This window comes from Chelmon rostratus, chromosome 2, assembly GCF_017976325.1.
Source record: "Chelmon rostratus isolate fCheRos1 chromosome 2, fCheRos1.pri, whole genome shotgun sequence".
In the NCBI taxonomy this organism is placed as follows: Eukaryota; Metazoa; Chordata; class Actinopteri; order Chaetodontiformes; family Chaetodontidae; genus Chelmon; species Chelmon rostratus.
Window position 1 is genome coordinate 7,051,150 of NC_055659.1, and position 17,309 is coordinate 7,068,458.

The window sequence follows — 17,309 nt, forward strand, 5'->3', positions numbered from 1 at the left end:
TGGCTTTTTTGTGTTTGGATTTTTTCTCTCCCTGTTGTGCACGAGCACTATATCGGCGTCAACAGTAACCTCCTCGAGAAGGAAATAGAATTATTCATCCACTGGTTTTAAATGATTGGGATGAATCCAACAACCAGCTTAAAACAAAGAACTGCAAGATAAAAAAAAAAAAAACACAAGAAAAAAATGAGCTCAACCTTTGACAAGTGGGCGAAGAGAGAGCTGCAATTAAATGAGGTATGAAAGGCTTAGAGTCCATCATCACAGACAAGCATCTTAATCTCATACAGGGTTGTTGTGTTTGCAGATAGTGTGCCGTGCGCAGAAGGTCTTGGTTTTAATCATGTCAAATATTTCACTAAGGCTTATTGCTGTCTTTGGCTTTGACTCCCATAAAATGGACCCTCACCCACAGGGCAGAAAACAACAGAGCACCGTGATCGATGCTCAGGTTGTTTTAGTGATTTTATTCAAACTGAACAAAGAATCTCCTAACTACTGACTTGGAGCAGTGCTCGTCAGGGGATTATCAATACTTATCAGTCATGTGGAAACTTGCAATTTGACAGTAATTATTTTTAATCTAATAAAATGGAATTTCATGAGATTATCTCTGTCTAAATGAAATGTGTGTGGTTTGGTGTGTTAGAACTCCCTGCAGATTGCCCCAGAACTCCCTTGATCTCGCGGTATTTACAGCTGCTAATATTGTGAAAATGAATCATAATTTTTAACTGCACAGCACAGCAGCACTCGAAGCGCTTTGCAGAGCAAAAACTTCACGATGGTTTTAGGAATATACTTACCGGACTTATACTGCAAGCTTTTACAAAGGAGAGTATAATGCTGTTTTATGGAATAGAGCAATCATTATTATAAATCTATAAAGTTGGATTTTTTTTTTTTTATACATTGTCTGCTTATTCGCTCTGCATGCTGGAGCAACTTCGCTGTACTAGAGGCACTTGACACTGCTTCTGTGTCGAGCACTTGAGGATGATTGGTCAGGAACAGACACCTCTGACAGCTTATCATATGCCAGGTTGAGACAGGCTTGTCAGTAAGCTAATGGAGTGTTCTGAGGTTAATTTACTACCATATGAGTCCCATCAATAAGCAATTAAGAGGTGTGGAAACACAGAGACACCCCGGCCAGCAGCTAGATCCCTACCAACCCCCACCCCACCTTTAATCAATTAATTTTTTTTGCGGCATGCCTGTTTAAAACCGCTTGATGGATTCGCACATAAAGGGACACAAAAAAAGCCACAGCTCCCGCCTGCCGTTAAAGCGTGGCTCGTGGATTGAGAAATCGTAACTACCGACAGATTTCGTGAACGCTTCTCACTCTGTTCCGAGCTTGGGCCGGTTGAAATATTCTGGAGGAAACGAGGAGTCCGACGTTGTGAAGAGGGGACATGTAGAAGAGATGAAAGGCTCTAGAAAATGCTGTAGAAAGTGCCTCTGCTGCTCAGCAGGCCTTATCAAAATTCAAGTGGTCCTTGTGCAGCTGGCCATCATCTGCTGCAGTGTCATCAGTTAAAACCCGCTTGTTGATATTTCCCCGAATCAGCCACGATATCATCTATGAAGTATTCATATTTAAGCCACCATACAAGGACTAGAGCACTGCATGTTGAACAGCTGATTTCTTCGGGGATGTAGGAGATTTACATTCATTACCTCTTTCTCCTCCCAGCGCTCCTCTATAATGCTGTGAAGTCTTGCTCACATGTTTTCCCTTTACACTGCTATGACATACTTGCTGGAATCCCTCGAGATGTTCAGACAGGGGGTGTTAGTGATATGATATGTATGAGATTTTCTACCTTATCAGCCACATCCGACTCACATGAGCCCCGGGGAGTTTTGAACACGTTGTCCCAACCATTCGGTTACTATTTTAAGTGGAGATTCTCTCAGCAGGTCCGCGCTTTCTTACGATGCAGCAGAGAGATAAAGCAAGTCTGCAGCTTTGTTTCAGTCCATTTTATTTTAAACATCTGGCCACAATGCTCTTTCTCTGCGCTCGCTTCCTTGCTCTTGCTCCGCCGTCGGTGTCGTCTCCACCTACATGTATAACCCTAAGAAGACATTTCCTCTCAAAATAACTCCTGGAATGCACGGAGCAAGTGAAAGCGGGTGTTTTCTAGCAGTTTAAGAATATCTGAGGTTGCATTTTGTGCCTCTCAAATGTTTCGGGATATTGTTTCACATGGTTTGTCTCTGTCCTCCACAGCGCCTCCAAACAACATATCAGTGGTGGCAGAGAACACTCCGGCCCCATTCAGTCGATACCAAGCCCAGAATTTCACTCTCGTCTGCACTGCGAAAGGAGGGAAACCAGCCCCATCGGTGAGTTGCTGTTGAAGATACGCCATGCAGCTCGTCCACTGGGGACCTGCCTTTATCACACAAGGATCCCTGTTGTTTAAAGAGGGGAAGGACAAAAATGTTGCAAGTTGCTGCCATTTTTTTTTTTAATGATAGACCACTTCCAGCAAAAAGGCTCTTTAAACAGAATTTTAAAAGTTGCATGACAACAGCACATTCCTTGATCTCAGTGCATCCCACAGACATCCAGCGCTGTTTGCTAGAAAGCGCCGGTGGATACAAGCTCTGCACAAACTGGGCCACGCATAAACACACAGACAGCGTATTCCTGGTCATTTAAAGGAGCTGCCTCCACTGCCGCTGTTACATTCATCACAGATTGACATGTGATTGATTACTTGCACTAATTTAGTCATGCAATGTAGTCATTAAAAAAGGTAGACCAGGTTTAGGAAACAGACACATTAGTGTTATTGATGGTCACGCTCAGGGCAATCAATCTAATCGCAGTGACATGATAGTAATGATTGCACACAGAATTATTACTGTACACCCTCATGCACACACATGCAGAAACACGCCAATGTGCACATGCGTGAAATCCAGCAGATACGAGCGTGCGAACATTTCAGTGTGACGCCTACATGCAACTTTTTTTGTCAACTTTTTGAAGTGCAGGACAAGGTCTTGAAAATACCCAAAGCACGTGCTCCTGTGTTTGGTGGCATATGAGCCTACGGACGCTGTTTGAGAGCGGCCGCTCGCTGTTTGTTCCCATCGGGTCATTAATCATCGTCCATGGGTGTATGGTAATGGACTCCAGGCCCTGAGCACACCTATCTCTAGCAATTATGAGCCCAGTGAGAGGTGAATACAAGGTGAATATAATTTCCGTCTCTCAGGTACTTCCTGGTTTGATGGTGTGATGAGTGAGGTTCTCCCCCTGTTGTGATTTCACAGGGAGCCTAAAGCCATTAAAGCTCAGCACTGCTGGATCCTTTTTTCGACACTTAAAAAGAGGAAGAGGGAAAAAAAAGGAAAAGAGATCTCAAAGGTTTCAGCTGGTCAGTAAGCCCAGACCGCCTCTGTGTCAGTGCCCAAGTCACATTGCTGATAATTGGCTTTGCCAGTCACTTGGCAAGCAAATGGTCCAAATTGTTGACTTGCGATAAAAAGAAGAATTGAAAGACAGCTTGGCTGCTCCGTTCACCATTGTATTGGCAGATTGCAGAAAAAAAAAAGCTTTGGCATAAGATATGTTGACAGGTTTTGATACTGACTTGCAAATGCAAACAATCTTTATGCTGCAAAGGCAATTCATGGTCACTTCAATGCAGCAGTTTTATAATTCAAGAAATTCAAGTAGAGTGTAGTCTGAAAGAGAAAATTGTTTCATATAATAATCATCCTTTTATCGTAAAGAGCAGTCTTAAATGGAAACCTCCCACATTTCTCCCTATTCTTCACACAAATTCCAAGAAAATGACCCATGTAGGAAAGAATGAGCTTCAGAAGAACGTGAACAATTGGTTCCATCAAGTGTCATGAAAGGCAGATTATTTGCAGGAAGTAGCAGAATAAGACAGGTACAGTGGTGTGCTGAAACTGATGTGGTGAAGGAAAAGGTGCAAAGAGAAAATACCAAGTTGAGAGATCTTCAGCATAGGATGTGGAATAGTCCGTGAAAGAGACGTATTACAAATTTTACAGTGTACATAAGCTTGTCAGTATATGAGAGGTGATATGCTGTATCCTAAGATAAAGCAATATAACCTCGAGCATGAAAAAGGAAAATTAAGTTGTCAACCTTTTGTTGGAGGCTGTTGAGCCGGAATTATTGTTGACACACAGCTGCAAAGTCAGTGAAAGTGGCAGTAATGGACAAAAAGCGTGGATTAGTTAAAAGTAAGGAGCAATGTGTGTTGTTCCTGTATCAGACATGTAAGAAACCGATGTGGTGAACCTTTGTCACAATACATTTCTCAGTTCGCCATTGAGATCCAGCAGCCTCCTGACATCTGTTTTAAAACAAGCAATCTTTGGGGAAGAGAAAGAATCCAGAAACAACAGGACATCTTCAGATTGGCTCATTTTGTTTCCAAAGTGGCTTTTTGAACCAATTCTGCTTTATCAGAGAACAGAAACAACACCAAGTCCCGCACACCCACACAGGTGTTCTCAGTCATTGTGTTTGAAGCGGAAATATGCTGATCATATGCTCAGGTCACCAAACTTCACATAAAGATGTATTTCATACAACGTATGTATATTCATGAAGGTATAAGTTGCTCCACCTCGGCAGATAAAACAACACTAACAGCAGATGTTAGTCAAGCACTGTTCGTACACCCCCGCACAGTCCTGAGAAGAGGCTTAATCAGCCGGTTTAAGTGAAAACACCTGTGTGTGCGCACCACGAGTGAGCATGCTCCTGGTGCTCTCATAGCATGGGAATGACATGCTAAAATCACATTTGCGAGTCATCGAGCCAAAAAAACTATTGGTGTAGATTATCATGCACCTTGTGCCTGGACAGAAACTCATTTCAGGGTCGCCTTTTAGCCTCACAGGCACACAGATTCAGTGTTTACACCGGAATGATGCAAGATATGAAGTCAAGTCTGCCCTATCCAAGTAAAGCGAGAAAGAAAAGGCTTTTAACTTGGAAAATTACATTTCGTCCGTGGGGAGTTGATCATGGCCTGTCAAAAGTTGTCGTGCTGTTGGACTAAATCAAAACCCAGTAAACAACCTCTGACAGGTCTCATGGATGGGTTTTAGGAGTACAGTCTGACTGTGCTCCCCAGTCCTGCAAACTTCTCTTTTATCTCCTTTAAGATCTCACGCTGTGGTCCTTAGTCAGTAGAAGGAAATATTTCTAAATTGCATGGAAAAAGTTTAGTGTTTTGGGGAGTAAACTTGCTTTCATGTTTGTTTTTGGTATATTCAAATATATGTTATGTATGTCTGAATTGTTGCTGCTGCTTCCGAGCAGGTTAGCTCTGATGGTTAGTTAACTATAAGTCAAATTTTGTCAAACGATTTCTCAAAGCTTGCCATGCTGAGCAGTAATCAAAATAAAAGATAATCAAAGTCAAACTCATAGCTACTTTCAAAGATATGAACTGGTTGAAAAAAAAAAAAACAACTTAATTATTATATCATCTACATAATAGTTCAGTCAACTTGATCCCCATTCAGTTTGAAGAACGAGCACAAACATCACATTTAAACTGTGACCATTTGTTCTATTTATGTCGTTGTCTGTGGTCATGCTGCATAACAAAACCTCATTATTAGGTTTGTAAGTATTTGCTTGAATGTTGCTGCTTTGGCCCAGTTATGTGACTGCGACTTCAAACGGCTCCCTTTGCCTTTTGATGAAACTCATTTAGTCTTTGTCGGTGCTGCTGCCCCGGGGCTGCTTGCAAAATGAGCTGTTGTCAGCTCTATTTCCAATGTCATATCATTGCAAGCCTGGTCTCAGTCGTGGCTCGCAACTTACAAAGAGACTGACCAGATTTATGGAGCCACCAGTTAACAGCTGCTGAATGTGACCATTCTGTAGTATTTGAAGTGTGTTTCACCTTAGTTTTTAAAAGACTGTAACGAATGTATTCCTTAATAAGCCGAATATAAATATTGTGAAATGTACACATGTGCATGGATTTAAAACAAATTCAGTATCTACTGTATTTTCAGCCCTGCAGCAGTAAATAGTCACATCTTCATCCTTTCTTTATTAAAATGAGGTTAACAAGGGATACTGAGTGAACAGTGAAACTAATATTAATTTACGCAAAGTCGTAATTAATTTTAGAACCTCCAATAATTTTTTAGGCCACTTGGAGGCAGCAGAAACAAATGGTGAACACAACGTTGACATATTACCTTTTAGATTTAAACACGGAATCTGTCACTGAATTTAGGAGGTAAAGTAGTGTTCAGAGAAAGAAAGTCCACATTTGGAGGAAGATGGTGTGGATGGACGGCTCAAAGAGATGCAGGACTTTCACGTACGAGACAGCTGTTCATGTTCTGTGTGAAACCAAAAGTCAACGATGACCCATTTTGAGTTACATAACACTCTTCCGTTACTTCACGTACATAACAGTAACATATTTATTTTAACCCACAAACTTTTCCTAAACCTAACTAAGTAGTTTTGGTGCCTAAACATCCAAATATACACTATTATTAAATGCATATTTTTGTGGATTTCTACTACATTTATTTAAAACAAGAAATGTTTGTGTGTGCATCAGAAATACATTTATGAACCTTCTGTGGATTTGTTTTACATAAAAAAACGCAAAATTTTTGTGTGAAAAATATTTGCATTAAAAGAGACATTTATACATAAATCCCAATATAAGTTTGTGAATCCGTTCGTGTGCATTCATTAATACTGAGACTCATACGGAGCAATGTTAGCATTTGTGCTACTGGCCACCTGGAGAACCTGAATCTAATCGCTCTCTTTTAGCTCTGTTTTTGGTCTTCACCAACTCTTGAGGGACATATCTGCTTGCATAGCTGCTAAATGCTAAAGACACATATAAAAAATATCGATTAAGCCTGCCGTCGTGCCTGTCGTGGCAAGCACTGCTTTGAACATGGCTGCTGTTAATAGACAGTGAAGAGGAAAATGGGTAGCGAGCACAAGAGCCGCTGATTATGCTGCAGATCAGCCAGAATCCCTTCAAGTAATTAAAACAAAACAACAGTGAAGCTACACTTTGTGCCTCAAATGTTATTTTTATCCTCAGATTTTCGCATAATTGATGTTTTTTTCTTTTTTTTACCTTTTGTATTTTGATATTTAAAAATAAGTGCTGATAATTTTTTTTCTTTGTAGTAATGAGCATCAAAATTGTGTGTGTGTGTGTGTGTGTGTGTGTGTTAGAGGAAGAGAGGGGGAGAGTGGAAGAGGGAGGAAAAACCTACTTGTAGGGCCCTCACAGCTGCTTCACACTCACTTGCCATCTCTATCTGAGCTTCATGGACAGAACAGATGTTTCAGATGTGGCCTCTTACTCTACACTTTATGTACTGAACATCTAAACATGCTGTACAGTCATATTTTAACGCTGCTGCGTTCCAACCAGAAATATTGTAGATCACGACAGCCTTGACTTTATCTCACCATATAGAAGAACCTCGAGTGCTTTAAACATAATTTAACACACCGTTTTCTTTTGTCCTAAACACAGACAGAAGCTTTGTGTTTGTGTTCATACATTCACTTTGGTCCACAAAGAAAAAAGATTTCCCCTGTTGCTATGCAACATCCTTTTACGTCTTTCCAGCAGACACTTCATTCTGGCTCAGTTTAGACATTTGAAAGTGTTGAAAGTTCATTCGGCTCTGCTACTGTTGCATGTTAGCTACGCTAATATTGAAAGCAGTTCCAGAAAGGCTGCTGCTCATCCTTCCTCTGGCTCATTATGTTCCTTTTATTGGTTCTTCAAATGTCACATTAGGATTGAATAAAAAATTAACATGCAAATGTGCACAGCCAGTAATGTGAAATGGTTAGTGGGCTATTTTTGATTGTTTTTCCTTTCCTAACAAAAGAAGATGTGTAACGAGTGAAAGTAAATTAGCTTGCTATTTAATTAAAGCAGTAGCCTGAATCACTGAATCACTGCGCACATTTCTGATTTGGTAAGAGATCCAGATAGGTCTGCTGTTTGCTCACTGGCAGCTGTTTTAGAATGGGGTCATCACCTCCCTACATAGCTAGCTAGCTACCTAGCATGAATCAAATACCTTCGATTGATGTGAAAGATTATAAGTGCTCCTATGGCGATCGTGAATGTCGTATGTGTTGGCTAATGGTGCAAAAGCATCCACAAAGTGCGTCTGTTGCTGTGTTTACTTCCTGTGGCCCTGGCGTGAATACAGTCATATTGAGAGCTGCATAATGGACTGCATTCTTTAAACATGCCTGTCCTCTGCAGATGTCACTGAAATAATAAGGTGTCTTATGCTTCATCTCAGCATCCTTGCATCAGAAAACGTAACACTACTTTGTTCCTAGCAGAGTAGTATGATAAAGTTTACCTTAACATACAGCAGATTCACCATATTTTCACATAATCATGCTGCACGCACTTGACTTGAATTGCATCATAACTTGAACCGTGTGTCTTGAAGTTCACATGCTCTCAAAAGCTGTCGCTTCCCACCACTTTTAGGAGACACCCAACACGCCAAATTCCCCGACTGCAGCTTGCCGAATAGCTGAATATAATGGAGTGCATGTGTTAAAATTGTCTGGTATTATGTTTCGAGATCTGTCGGCATCTGATGTCACTGAGGCAAGCTGGTGACATATCAATAATAGCTTCCCAGTGCCACTCATTAGAGCATCCTCAGAGCACAAGCAAGCGCTGATTGAAAAGAAGAAATAATGACAGTTAATAATAAGAAGGAAAGCTGATTAAGTCATGGCCAGGATCCTTCCCTCTGCCTCTCTCCTCTTTCTCTACCCTTTTCTCTTGCCTCTGCTCTCTCATTGAATCATTCTGTCACCATGAAAATTACCCCCTTGTCCTTTTGACACCGCCGTGATTAATTGCAGCACCATAAAGGTGTGTATGGACCGATGCATGATTGTTACGTTTTGAGAAAGGTTTTTGGATTCGAAATGTTGGTGAGGTGGGGGCAGCTTGGCAGTGCGCAGACTGCAGGTGCTTTCATCCCTGTCTATTCACAGGAAAACTGCACAAACCCCTCTCTCGCCATCCCAGCTTAATTTTACCACAGCCGTATGCCATTGTGCATGGGCTACTGCTAAGAATTACATCTCTTTTTATTCCGTGCTAATTCATTTCAGAATGAAGTAAGTGGTTTGTGTTTGGTTTCATTGTCTGCGCATATTGGACTATGAAGTGTTCGGGGATTTATAACAGAGGCGTGATTGATAATCACTTTATTCCGTGCAGAAACACTGTCTGTAAGAGAACAATACAACAGCAATGCCAAAAACACTCAAAAATCCCCTTTTACATGAGAACAAGCACTACTTTCCAAGTCCTACAGCAGCAAAATGTATTACCTTACACCCCAATGTGTTGATTAAAGACAATATAGCCATTTTGAGCATTCTGCTGCACGCTCGCTAAACTAAACTTGTATATATTATAACGTCCTGTTTGGAAATTTCAATATCCAAATGTAATATTTCAAGCCACCTTAGAACAACATGGTCCATTGCATGACAACGTGCTGGTCAATAACCATTTATCTTGCTGTGCGACTCAAAAGAATGTTCTTTGGTGCAGGATAATCACACGGCATGTAACTTTTCTGAAGCAGCGCCCAAACAAAAGTTCCCATGTCACTTTGGTAAATGCAACCATTTATTGGAGATGTATAGCACAGGGTGAGACAACCTCAGTGTTATTTTGGCAGCTTTATAATCACTTGTGGAAAATTAATCAGTGTTTGCTTTCCCATTTGAGCAGACGTGAAAGAAGTGATGCGTTTTCTGTTATCTCTGCCTGTCAGACAAGGAAATGTGGGAAATGAGATTTTAGCAAATTGGTAGGCGTCTTAACTGAACACAGACCAAGTTTACAGTGATGGCAGATGTCGCCTTAATTGTGCCTAGTTTTTGAGATGAACTGTGGATTGATTCATATTGATATTTACAGGCACACAGGGTGCTGCCGGCTCGTTTTGTTCGGACACATGACGTGTAGTCCAGCGAGGGACCTTTGTCTCACATCTCTCTCTCTCTGCCCCTCTTATCTCGCTGCTGTAAGCTCTCCAGTGTGTTCAGAAACACCAACAAAAATCATTTCAAAGCACATTTCACACTGTCAAACGTTAGCCCTGCAGAAGTGCATTCCACTCAGACGGATTGTTTAATCCCGAGTCATGATTTTTGAGGGCATTAATTGAACGTTGTCTTGCAGATTAGCATTTTATAGCGCTCACATTTAACCAATTTCTAACAACAGTCAGAGTTCTGCTGAAGCCAACGCAGTCTGCTGATTGGCATTCACCTAACAGGAGATCCACTAAACAACATTAGAAATTACAATCTGAAACGACTGAGCTCACTCAACTCCTCCGACATTTCTGTGCATGTCTATTTATATCTGTGTCTGCAGTATTTCCAAATCCATATGTGATCTGCTTCCTAGTAATGAAAGGGGAAATGAAAAAGGAGCAGAACTGCAGGATAATGACACAGAAATAACACTACACTCTCTCCCTGCAGCTACATATCTCTTATCCCATTCATTCATGTCTTTGATGAAACATTGATAGATTCCTTTTCTTATGCTTCAAGCAGACAGGTGGCGATGGAAGCTATTTAGTCATGGTGGGATCCTTATGAATAGGTAAACCGATGCTTGATATTTTGCTGGAGGAGGTAAGACCTCTGTAAAGGTATTATTTCTGACTCACGCGCAGCACATGGCTCTATGCACTATGTTAAGTTGTGTAGATGTTTAATCAATAATTCTTTTATGCCAGTAAATTAGCTTGTCTGTTAATGTTTACAGAAACAAATCAGTTATTTAGGCTTACCGAATTAATTCCCCATTATACCGATCCATAGCCAGCACAGGTGTTATTGTGTACCCACACCATTTTGTCCAACAAAAGCTACAGAACAGGTGCATGGATCGTTCTAATCCACGCTGCTCTCCCTCCACCTGCTGTGATAATTAATGAGGTGTTTTAATACCCAGTGAAAGAGCGCCTTCTCTTTGCAAGTTGTCTAGTAGCTGTAGGAGTTAGCAGCAAGCAGAAGCAATGGGGTCATTGTGGAAGTGAGGTTGATGCTTCTACTTCCCATTGCGCTATTGGATTTTAAGCTCTGGCTCTGCAGAGCACATCAGGTGAATGCAGATAAAAGGTGATGAGTCTAAAATGTTCCCACGTGGTAAAATTCAACCGAGGAAAATCAGTTAATGCCGCTTAATTAGTAAATTAGCCTCATATGCAATGCAGGGCTTTAATCAATACATATACTCAAGTACTGTTTACTACAAAATGTTCACAAGTAGATGCATGAGCTCATGTATGAGCTCCGGTGTATTGTCTTTCCAATGGGCAGACTTCCACAGATAAGAATACCTGACACAGCCTGCTCCTCACCTGCCCCGTCGCTAATAAGGTGGAGTGTAATAATGTTTCTTTGCACGTGTGTGTGCAGTGACCCCTTGCTACACTAGCTTTTTCAAATTTTCATAGCAGTATCTTTTATGTGTGTGTGCATTAATTAAAAATTAAAGGTTGTACTCATAGATGTAGTCATTAGTCATCTTTTTAACAACAGCTTGCACTGTAGTGATTCCAGAATTTTTCCAACAAGGGCAATTTATTATCAGATGTGATAGACTGGACGGGAAGAAGAAAACATCCACTTTAAGTATTCAAATCTGATCTTCCTCTGATGAAATATCTAATTAAGTTTAATGGAAATCTATTGAAATGAATAATAAGGACCGCAGTGCATCAGCCTCTGCAATCACATCCTGAAATGAACAAACTAGCTTGGGAACAAAAAGTTAAAGTTTAAAAGAAGAGTTTGTTTGAAGCCTTCCTCTGCACTGGGAGTGTGGTGCAGGTAGGTGGGGCCACAGAGCAGCTCAAGGCTCATAGGCAGGAGCCGCAGGTTGGCTAGGAGGACAAGTGGTTAAAGTTTAATTTTTCTTCATCCATGGTACTTATAGCTACCAGCATTGCTGAACGCCTTTGAGCAAGGTCACCTAGCCCCGTGTGGATGTGCACAAGCCGGCTCCGGTGGCAAGCATTAGAAAGTTTTTAGAGTTGGCTGTAAATATTGTGATACAGCCCCGGCAGCGCAACACAGCTTGTAATATAATGATGTTGCATCTGTCTTTGCAAACATATCCTCATCAACAAGGGGGCCCACACAGACAGCCGCCATCCATCAGCGTTTTCGAATGAAGCTGCTAGAATAAAGGTGGAATTGAATGAAACTCACTCAGGCTTTGTGAAAGTGAAACTCTTCTTTTGTAAAGGAACTCTGAACGATGTTTCACTTCGCAGATAAAAGAAAATATTGTGTAACTGTCCTTCATCATTATTCATTCATGAATACAAAGTCAGCAGTTGTGTATGCTGTTGATCTGACCTGTGCGTCGGCGTGCTGAGGAAACATACCGTCACTTTAAAGATGAGTGATGATCCATAGAAAGGGCCGTGCATTGTAAAGCTGCATTGTGGTGCAGGGATTGTAGATTCTATCTACTCTGTGAACATGAAAATGTTTTTTGGAGTTATTCCTCAGGAGCGTGGCCTCATCCTTACTTGTTGACACTCATTATTGCTGTTTACCCACTCAAGGCATCAGCCCTCGAGGTGGCACCATATCAAAGCGCACTTCAGCCACCCCCTCACAAAAACCACACACGATACAATGAATGAATAATGACTCTTTGATCTTTGGCAAATTGAAATCAAATGACCAAAGGTCCCCAAAAGAGCTCTGGATTAAATTTTCTTTTCCCAATAAAAAAGAAAGCGTATCTGTTTGCAAAATAGCAACGCTGCAGGCAGCGACTATACAACCTTATTTCAATGCTAATATCTGGAGGTTATGGGCTGAAATGGGAGCATAAATTCCCTGTCAGGAGATATGGCAACCAGAGATGTTAATAGACTCATGAAAGGGGAAGAAAACTCCTGTAATATCCCGGGAAAGCCCTCTCAGTGGCGTGCTACTACAGGACTGACATAGCAGACGGACAAAAAAACGTCACTCCCAGTGATAAAACAAAGACGTATCACCCAACTCTGCGGCCCCCCACAGCTCTACGGAGCATTTTAGAGTCTTTGAGTTCATTGTTTTTGGTTTACGGCCCACAACGTTGCTGTTTTGGTTCACTCTCGCTGCTTCCATCAACCCCATTTCCAGCTATTTTCAGCAAAAAAAAAAAAAAAAGGTCTATTAAACCCAGCATACGCTACCTACCCTGCACCAAAAGGCAAACAGACAAAGTTAGCGACAGGCTGGTGAACATAGTGGAGCAATTAGCTCCTGAAGAGAGAGATTTTCCTAAAACAGAGCTAAAATAAGGGTGAATCCAGCATTCACCAGGTGGCCAGAAACGGCACTTGTGCTGGACGTGTAAAGAGGAAACTGTTTGCTAATATATTTGCCATTTGAATTATGTGAGGTATATGATGACAATGTTGCTTTTTCAGTTCAGTAACAGTGCAGTAAAACATGTCTTCTTAATCCTCCTCCTGCCTCTCGCTCTATTTTAATACTCCTTGTTCCGTCTAAGGTGTACTTCAAGCGCGATGGTGAGCTGATCGAGGTGATCTCCTACACTCAAGCCTCCACCAGCGAGCAGGGAGGCGGCTCGGCGGGGGTGAGAGGAGCCAGGCCGCTCATCAGCAGGGACCTGGATGACACTAAACTGCAGCGCTCCCTCTCCCTCCTGGACCCCGAAGGGCGGGCGGCGCGTCTGTACACGGAGAGCCCCCAGCGCATCCACACTCAGGGCCAGCAGGCCCACGAGCCCAGCCCGGCGACGGAGGTCATCCCGGAGACGGTGGTGAGCCGGGAATTCCCCCGCTGGGTCCACAGCACGGACCCTCTATACTACTTCAGCCACACTCACCTCCCCCAGAGCGACGGCTCTGTGGTGGTGCAGGCCCGACTCACCTGGACCCTCAACCCTCAGCTGGACAACGACGCCCTGTTCAGCTGCGAAGTCAAGCACCCAGCGCTGTCCATGCCCATGCAGACAGAGGTCACTCTAGGTGAGGAGGATGCAGACTAGCTTGTTGTTTTGCATGCTATTGTCATTCCTCCACCGCCTTTTTTTCCCTCATCTGTCCTCTATTCCTCCTCCCACTCCATTCAAAACACTCCACCTAGACCCACGCACGCAGCCTTTTCTCATTTCTTCTCGCTTTTAATCTCCTGATGTCTCCTTGCATCCCCTTGCCGCGCTTGGAAGCCGACTGGGCCCCCTTATGTCTCCTTTGCAAATGTACTCAGAACAACGCTGATTTTCATTTGATGCCGCTTAATTGTGTTACAGCTGAGCAGATTGCGAGTTTAGCGGCGAATGCAAAACTCCAAGTGACTGACAGGGCAATTCATCGAGCTGTCTGTTGCTAGATTGAGTTAACTCAGTACCGTTATTGAAAAAGTCAGCCTGAATTAGAGGAGTCAAATGAGAATTTAGACACACTGACCAATGTTGTATCACTGGGAAGACAATCTCAGAGATACTGCCCTTCTTCAAAATTCAGTGAGCTCCTCCCTGAAGCTCTTTAGTCTGAAGCTTGAGTTTTTTAACACAAGGGTAACTTCTGAAATGTGTTTTCTCATTTGCAAACTATGAAAGCAGGAGGCGTAGTGATGTAGATCCCAGATTCTGAAAACAAGAGTCATACTTTAAGGGAAAAGTTAGCATTAAGTTTTAATGGCGTGTGATCCAAGAGAGACGCACACACTCTCTCATTTTTTTTTTTTTTTTAATCTAAAAACAAAGATGGCTTCCAGCGCATCCAATTAACACTTCAAAGGCAACACATTGGCATGGTCCTCCTGGAAACAAGCCACGCAATCCTGACATGATAAACAGAGACATTATCTTCCGTGAGATGCTCGCAGTGGTTGAAGGCAGACAGACACTCTGAATGAGGAGATTGCGGCTGCCGCATGTTTGCTTGCTGCGTTGTGTCTCGCTGTCGGTGTTTTATCTCACATCACCACCTTTCCTCTAATTAAAAGTGTCCCTCTTTGTATGCTGGTGAGCGGCTGTGGTCACTCTGAGTCGATGTATAGAAACTGTCATGATCATCCAAAAAATGGAAAGTGTTTAATAGGTTTAAGACGTGACAAGTGGGGGTTTAAAGGCTTCTCACTTAAACTGTGCTCCATTGTTAGGAAGGAAAACCTGCGAAGACTTACAGACATGATCCAAAACACAATCGGCTCATAAGTCAATACTGCACAGTAAATTAAATTGAAAAAGTGAATTAGACTTGTAATTTTATAATAATTTGTTATAAGAAAAATAGATATCACGATAATATTCTGAGTTGCTCATGCTGAACAATGCTACCGGCTCCATGGTGGAGGAGTTGCTTCCAAAAAAGGTTTGATGGACCACAAACCGCTAAAATATGTAAGAAATGCAAGAAGAGTGTAACAACAAAGGAGGCAATAGAACAAATTTATTTCACCACTTTAAGCAGAACACCCGGTTGAGTACGAGGAGAGCTCAACAGCTATTGTGAGTTATAAACCAAGCAAACAAACTGTATCAAAGCATCGCCAAATCTGTGGCAAGATGGAGAAGATTCGTGAATATTATTATTGCAGAAATCCCCTGAAATATTGTGACATTATTTTAGGGTCGTATCGCCAACCGCTACATTGACATCATTTGACACAGAGGTCTCCTTAGATCCGAACACAAGATAATCTTGTTGCAGAAGTTTGAGCTCTCCTTCAATCCAGCGTTATTTTGATGGTGCACTCACAGATTGTTACTTGAGAAGAAAAGTTTGTAGATTTTGGGTTAATTTCAGTTTCAGTTTAGCGTGCCAAGACGACTTCCTGCCAGAATCCATATACATATCTGGGTAAATAGGGTGAATCTACAGGGTCTCAATTAGTGAGGAAGGGACACTCCTTTCTGTTGTACCTCTTGAATCAGTTTTCTGACAAGAGGAGTGTATTATTAGATAAAACATGTTGTGCAGAACAGCTGAAAGGACTTGGCTGGTGTTATTCTATATGTCTCTTTTTGTCAATAAATGGCGTGAAAAGATCAAAACAGTAGCAAGTCTGTGTCGCGCAGCCCCAAGCTTTTCTCCTACTGAAAACATACATCTTTAGAAAATGGTGCTTTGGTAAACACATACTGTAGTTTCATTTTATGGATGCTCATAAAACAGCTGTAGTTCTTAGCAAACGTTACTCATATGCATCATTAGGGACTATTTTCAGCCGCGTATTAATACACATTTGATGCAGATGTGAGTATTTATGGCAGCAGGACAGTGTGCGAGGGACTGATGCAGTCAAAGTTAAAGGATTAATTCATCCAGTGCAGCAGTGTGGCTTGTTAATGTTTTTTTTTTAATAGTTTTACATGCAACTTATTAGTGGAATCAATTTATTGTTGTTTTTTCGTCTTTATTCATGTTAAGCCTGCCTCACCCTTTATACCATTTAATCATATCTAAGCAGGATCCGGTGGCTAAAAAAGACATTTTGGCCCCTATTCAAAACTAATTTTTGCAATTGGTGTTTATACTTTCTTCAAATGGGAAAATCTCACACCAGAAAATCGTCTTTTAAAAAGCAATAACTCTCGCCGTCATTCCCCAAGTGGCAAGAAACATAGTACATCACATGCAAGATGCAGACGGCAGCTTTCATGTGATGTTGAAGGTATAACGACATGAGCTGTCTTCTCCAGACAAAGTATTGCAATAAAGATTCTAACAGCTCTTTCACATGTTGATGATAAAACAGATGACACACCCTGAGGGGAACGGGCCCTGCGAAACTCTTGCTAAATGTCAAAGGCGCTAATATTTTGACAAGCCTTCCTCTCCGCTATGTTTGAAGTCATTAATTTATCACTACCTTTGTTCTTTTAAAGAGACGGAAGCATCGCCAGACATTTCTTTTCCCCCCCACCACCACCTAAAGAAAGGAGAATGTGCGTTTGCTGATTCTAATTGGAGCACACTTGAAATTCAGAGCATTCACAGACCTGCTGGGGACTTGATCCAGCTTGGAATGGTATAAAACAAGTAATGTGGTTGTGATAGTCTGACTCACAGGAAGTGGGCTGTTGGTACAAGCCTGCCATTGGTCGAAATATTTCAGTCTGCATTCTCCTCCCCTTCCGCTGTCTGTGTGAAGTCTCCATCGTGACAACATCCGAGCTCCACCTAAACGCTGAAAATTAAAGGTTTTGGCGAAGGTTTGCATCATGCAATAAGGC

At 41.9% G+C, this 17,309-nt stretch overlaps 1 protein-coding gene across 2 annotated transcripts in view; it reads left to right on the forward strand.

The window, feature by feature from the left end:
* Window positions 1-17,309, forward strand: part of igsf21a (immunoglobin superfamily, member 21a) — a 176,351-nt gene that overhangs the window by 142,786 nt on the left and 16,256 nt on the right. For both annotated transcript variants that reach the window (XM_041960606.1, XM_041960613.1), the window contains exons 5-6: window positions 2,240-2,355; window positions 13,614-14,094. In XM_041960606.1, coding sequence (XP_041816540.1) covers window positions 2,240-2,355; window positions 13,614-14,094 — 597 coding nt within the window. The remainder of the gene's footprint in view (window positions 1-2,239; window positions 2,356-13,613; window positions 14,095-17,309) is intronic.